The sequence below is a fragment of the Alnus glutinosa genome, chromosome 6, assembly GCF_958979055.1.
Source record: "Alnus glutinosa chromosome 6, dhAlnGlut1.1, whole genome shotgun sequence".
In the NCBI taxonomy this organism is placed as follows: domain Eukaryota; kingdom Viridiplantae; phylum Streptophyta; class Magnoliopsida; order Fagales; family Betulaceae; genus Alnus; species Alnus glutinosa.
Window position 1 is genome coordinate 10555671 of NC_084891.1, and position 6522 is coordinate 10562192.

The 6522-nt window shown below is 34.7% G+C and overlaps 1 protein-coding gene across 2 annotated transcripts; it reads right to left on the reverse strand.

The window, feature by feature from the left end:
* Positions 1-2683: 2683 nt before the first annotated feature.
* LOC133870125 (NAC domain-containing protein 92) lies at positions 2684-6273 on the reverse strand. 2 transcript variants are annotated; one of them, XM_062307181.1, is made up of 4 exons: positions 6113-6273; positions 5693-5909; positions 4850-5121; positions 2684-3433 (listed from the first exon to the last, which is right to left on the reverse strand). In XM_062307181.1, exons 1-4 carry the CDS (start codon positions 6116-6118, stop codon positions 2885-2887), a joined length of 1044 nt encoding a protein of 347 aa, XP_062163165.1. In that variant the 5' UTR covers positions 6119-6273; the 3' UTR covers positions 2684-2884. The 2 variants fall into 2 exon arrangements, with proteins under 2 accessions (XP_062163165.1, XP_062163163.1); XM_062307179.1 differs by having other exon boundaries at positions 2684-3436.
* Positions 6274-6522: the final 249 nt, after the last annotated feature.

Here is a 6522-nt window from a genome sequence, read left to right on the forward strand (position 1 = left end):
CTTCTATAGCTTATAAATAGAGACCTCTAGGCATGTATTATTTACAGAATTTGGTATTGAATTCTTTATAACTTAGAGTGGGTGTTTAGGGAAAAATTGTGAAGATCTTCTAGCTCTCAAGCTGTTACCGTTGTGCTGTTACTATGCTTGTATTTGAAGTCTATCTTAGGGAGGAGCCCTAAGGTAAAGGAATCCATAGATGACCCCTTCAAGTAGGTGACTTGGTTGTGAGTCGTTCACGTTGGGTTACGTGTCAGAGTACAAGATACGATCATTGCATCGGATATGTGAGTGTTACTGTCTTTGTACTAGTTTGTCTTCTGATAGTGGATTTCTTACGTTTGGCTGTCCCGGAGTGATTTTTTTCTTAATTGAGTTCTCACTTCATTAACAAAATATCTGTCTCTTTTAATTCCACATTTTTTATATTTTGTTACACGTTGCACACACACACGGTTAAATTTGAAGTCTCTTTATTTTTCAATTTAATTAATCTAATTCATATTTTAAACACCTAATTAATGTCTTGGACATTACAATTCTTGCTTTATTTTTTTTAAAAAAAAAAAATGTGTGCAAAGAGTACTTTTTTTCTTTGAAAAAAGAAAATCCTTTTCATTCTTTTCCAATAAAAATGGTGATGATACCAAAATGGATTCACAAAGCAACATTATGTCGAAAATTATAATATGACATATATAACTCGCATGACACATGCAACAAAATAAGTAGGAGAAGGAGATACACCATTTTAATTGTATGAGATGCTGAGTCAAAAGGATAAGTTTTGAACTAGATGTTCTATTGTCAAAAAGATGGTGTACTTTTAATAGGCTGCTCCGCTGCAACATTTTGCAAATTTTCCTGCTTGATGTTTAACTTTATAGTTGAGTCATATGGTATATAACATATATAACATATATACCTCCTGCACTCCTGAGCTCGAGTGCAGGAACCAAATCTTCCATGGCTACTGGAAAACCAAATCTCAGCCAAACCTCACCTAAAAACAACTAACAAAAACGGACCTGGAGAGAAAATCAAAAGGAAAAATAAGGAAAAAAAATGGAAGGGGGATGGGTCGTTGAATTCGTCGGAGCCGAACTAGAGATTGAGAACGCACGTACCTTTTGGCCGGAGATAGAGCAGGACGCACCGGTGGCAGTGGTAGCTTGTGGTCGACGCTGGTGGGCTCGTGGGTGGTGATCGGTGGGGTTGAATGAGGAGATGGAGAGAGGAAGGAGGGAAAGATTTGGGGGGAAATTTATTGTGGAAGAAAAAGCCTGCTATGTTGTTTAACAATGGGGAGAGGGTTGATGTAGTGTGGTGCCATGTCAGCTAGAGGTGAACTCTTGATGGACAAATTCTTGCCTGGTAGAATTACTCATTGATCTTTCATCACTTTTTTAAAAAGGTACCCAAACTTTAAAAAGTGTTAATTTAGGGTATTCATCTTTCAAAAAAAATTTCAATTTCAACCATTTGTTAGAATTTTCTGTTAAATCCTGTCAAAATTTCTAAAATATCCTTCTTTATTTTTTAGTAAAAAAAAAAAAAAAAAAAAAAAAAATTTTAGAATTTAAGTATTGGTCAGAATTTAACGGAATTTCTAAAGTACCCATGCCTGAATCTTTGAAAAAAATTTATAATTTTTTTTTTTAAAAAAAAAAAAAAACAGTATTTTGGAAATTTTGACAGGATTTAATGAAAAATTCTAATGGAAGGTTAAACTTGAAAAAAAAGTTGAAAGATAGATACCCTAAATTGACACATTTTAAAGTTTGAAAGCTTTATTTCAAAAGTGATGAAAGATCAAAAGTTATAAAGTAAAGTTTTCCCTAAAAGTTTAAGCTCCGTCTGTTTAATTTTTCCTTTTTGAACATGAGCTAAGCTTGAGCTTATCACTGACCTTGATAATCTATTCAAACTCTGTTGATTTATTTTTCGAATGAACTTCAACTTGTTCATGAGCTATTTAATTAACTTATTTGTTTCATATATAAAGTAAATTTCGTGATTATTTTTTATTTTTTTTTCATTAATCGATACTAAATTTTTGTTAATTAATTATTGTTAAGATTTTTTTTAATTTGAGTTAATTAGATAAATTAATTTGAATCTTAAATATTCTAATCTTGAGTCTATATATATGTTTGTCTTATAGTATGCATATAAAATTTATTGCAAACACAAATATGCATTCGCACAAACCCACTCATATACATACAAATACACATATTTATATTAAGAATTACAATTACAATAATTCAAACTATATCTATTACATTACGAAGAAAAATAACATTATAAAAAATAATAAAAATAAAGTTATAATATGAGTTTATACGAGTTAAGCGTGCAACGTTTATACAACTTAATTTAGCTCATTTTAATAAATGAGCTTTAATTTATGTTCAAACTCAATTAATTTATTAAACGAAACGAACTCGAGTTGAGTTCATTCGAATCGAGCTCGAGCTGTTTACGAACAACTCAGTTCATTTACAACCCTACAAACATCACTAGGCTGGGTTGCTAGTTGCTAGTTGCTAGTTGCTTCCTTAGCCATTTGAGCACTATATATATATTTTTACTTTAATATTACTTGATATATTCATCCATCTGTTTAGGTAGTCAAATAAATAATATTGGGAAAACCATGGTAATTAATTAAATGCATGTATAACTAAATTTAGTAATCTCCTTATTGAGAAACTGTGAGTTTGATTGCAAGCTAGTTTGTTACCAATCAACACGACAATGTGATCGAAAAGGATCATCAAAATGTAGTTTATAAGTTAAAAGAAACAGAATTAAGTATTCCTATGATTGCGACACCTTATCTATTCTACATTTTTATAGAGTACTCCGAATTCTCTCCCCCTTAATATTGAGGCCAGTAGTTCTCTAGATCCATGCAATGGTCCACGCCCATATACCTATTGCTGGGTTGGTTTGCATGGTTCATTTCCGCGCCATAGCCTGAAGTTTCTCCGGTCATCATGGAGGAATTGACATGATCTTGTAGCTGCATTCCTAGAGGAGGCGGTGCCGGAGGCTGCATGGCTCGTAATACTGGCTGTGTCCCTGCCCCTCCTAGATTCAAATTTAACCCGGATATTGTGAAGCATCCTCCTGCTCCAAGTGGATAGCTCAACTGTGTCTGCATTGGCGGCAGGTGGTTGACACTAGTAGATCCGCCGCCGCCACCTCTGAAAACCCGCGTTAGCTCTGCTAGTTCTGCATTGCTCATGTAATTCCTTCCACCATGGAACTGACCGCCAGGATCTCCCAGCTGCATCATTGGTGATGGTACAACATGACTAGGACCCATTTCCAGGGTGTAGGGATTCAGTACTGCCCTTGATTGGTTCGAGGGAAACTTTTTTGCTCCGGCGCTTTTCTGGAACACACGGCACACCACCCATTCATCCTGCTGTATATACAAAAAGGCCCAGCTTAAATCCATCTACTAACAAATCTATTCACATGCAATAATAAGTTACAAATTACATTAATCTCAAGAGTAATTCAAGTTATTATAAGAATATATAAGATGGAGAGGCATGAGGACCGGTTCTGAATTCATATATAACTCACTACTCCCCATTGGAGTGGAGCCAATCCCCCAACGACTTAATCATTAATGTATTAAGTGTTTTATTTCTTCAAACATAATTGAATAACTTATATCAGTTTTTCTTTATTCTCTTGACGAGTCCATTTAAAGCTATTATAAAACTATCACAACGTTCTATATATATATAAAATACACCAATATTCACTTAATTAATACAACTTAATATCATTGTATTAAGTGAGTTTTGAATTCACTAATACAGTTTTCTTTCTTGCTTTTTTCCTTTTTCCTCTCGTTTCTTGTGCTTTTGTTTAGCCCAAATTTCTGGTTTTCCAGGTTTCACCAATATATGTCGTGTCTTTGCGTATGACGACTACTACTACTACTACTTCTATGTATATAGACCAATAAAATTGCTTGCGCTATTTAGCTTTGACATGTTAATTATATTCTTGGTGTATTCAACTTGATCAAGAAATCTATTATTCACACAAAATTCACACCAGCCGGATGACATGGCATGGGTTAAATGACCACAAAAAAAGATTATTCTACCTCTATTTAGCTTATGTCATGTTACCGGTGTGAAATGAGTGTAATAAACTAAGTGTAAAATATAGAATTACTCATTTATCTGTGGGTACGACTATTGCACTACTACTTAATTTAACATGGGCCAAATTAATTGCATGCGTTATTTAGTTTTGACATGTTCACGCTTGGAGTATATATATATCATCATTCCTTCATCAGTCATTCATAGCATATGCATAAGTATCATCGATTCAAACATTAAAAGCAAAACTAGTAGAGTAATGCTATATATTAAATAAGTATCCACCTTTCTTTTACCAAAAATTTTGGGGAAACCATATCATATCAGCTTTGATAAATAAAAGGTGGATACTTGTTCGGTATATAGCATTAATTACTCAAACTGGTAAAAGAAATAATGAATATTTAGTTTAGTTTTAGGAAATGATTCGAAGTTAGCGTTATATACATATATACATACATATATGATAATCTTATAGGCCGATCGACTAGAATTCTTGCCGAAAATTTAGAAAGTTGTAAATGCATGCCTCTAGATGTGTTCAACTAGTACAAAAGCCAACAAACCTGATCTCCCTTGTATCTATACATTTTTTTTCGAAGAAAAAATTAATGTTCTACTTGTCTCTATGCTAGTCTTTGCATGAACTGCACATTAGAGTTAACCCAGGAGAGGAGTCATGACATATATATATATATATATATATTACGTACCTTGGTATTTCTAAAGGCAGCTTTTGAGTGCATGCGATATTCATGCATCACCCAGTTGGTTTTCTCTCCTCTTGGAGCTCTACCTCTATAGAAAACCAACGTCTTCTTCATCCCAACCAACTCTGACGTTTCGCTGTTGAAGATCTCCTTGTCTTTCCCTGTCGTCTTCCAGTAACCTGTGTTTGTCGCTCGGTTTGTTCTCACGCCGGTCGGGTATTTCCGATCCCGAAGGCTGAAGAAATACCACTCTTTTTCTCCCATTTTCGCCTTCCCTAGTAGGCAGAATAGGTTGAGAGAAAATACCAAAAAAAAAAAAAGCAATCAAGAAGATGATTCAGTCAAATTAGATAAGAATTTTGTTCATGTTTGTTGAGAAGAAAAAAATAAATAGAATCTCTGTTATCCTTATCACAAGAAACGAAGACGACATTTTCTCTATATTACGAAATTTAGTACCATGCCCGTATATTAAAAATGGTTTTCCTGCGTATGTGTAAAACCACATGATATAATCATTAACTTAATTCAGAACTTGTTTCCAAAAAAAAAAAAAAAAAAAACCCTAATTCAGAACTAGTAGTGGACTAGTCCTATGATTTTGATGCTGATGATCGACTGCTGCAACTCATAAGACAATTAGGTTTTTTCTTTTTTTTTTGATAACGGGGGTATTTGGGTTTCACCACAACTAGATCTTTCAGGCACCGTGCAAAGCTTAAAGATCGGACTTTGGCTAGAGGGCGTGGCCCAAGAAAACTACTCGAGGGGATTGAACTTTAGACCTAATGCTTCGTGGAGTCAACCCCTTAAGGTTAAGACAATTAGGTTTTAGGTTACAAGTACCTGGAAGTTCCCATGGCTCGCATTTGTTGAGATCAACATCACCAATTGCCTTTCCTGTAAAATTAGCATCAGATATCTTGTTTATGAGATAGTAAGTGATAAGTTCTTCATCTGTGGGATGAAATCGAAAGCCTGGTGGCAGAGTTTCCTCCTTTTCATGATCTCCTGCCATGTCTATCTCCTTGCCTTGCTCCTTCCCCTTCTGACTACTTTGCTTCTGTACCAAAGAAAAAGTGACATGATCAAATGAATTCCTTGTAGTTATAAGAGTGCAGAGCCTGTTCAGATAACCAAGTAAAGATACTGAAGAAGGCTCTCTTCGACTTTTCTTGGAGGAGTATCAAATTCTTCCTCAATCATAGGATGCACGTAATTATAATTAATTGTTGAAAACGTTTTTGGAGCTAAAAGGTAACTTACCTGCATGGAGAGAAGATGAAAATTCTTCTTCTAGGTTTTGCTCTCTGTCATATCATATATTGACCAAAGAGTACTATAGCTAGCTAGGTAGCTTGAGGGATACTAGATAATGATGGTGAAGGGGTGTAGGAACCTCTCACTGATCATGCACAAGAAAATAAGGGATGTTATAAACTATATATGAGGATGTGTTTGTGAAGCTCTCACCTACTATGGGTCTTCTCTTACAAGGTATATATTGGCCACGTCAAATGCTTTAAATTTAAAATATTCTTTGATGATAATAAGGACTTAAAAAACAATTGGACCATGCAAATGAGACCCAGTCCCGAACATGCACCATGCATGCATGCCTAGCTAGCTATATATCCTTAGTCGCATGCGCCAAAAACCCCTTTAAAATTCAGGCC

Coding starts and splice junctions, on each gene's coding strand:
- LOC133870125 (XM_062307179.1), bottom strand. Junction 5,122..5,692: donor CGAGCCATGGGAACTTCCAG/GTACTTGTAACC, acceptor TCTGCCTACTAG/GGAAGGCGAAAATGGGAGAA. Junction 3,437..4,849: donor CTGCCTTTAGAAATACCAAG/GTACGTAATATA, acceptor TTGTATATACAG/CAGGATGAATGGGTGGTGTG.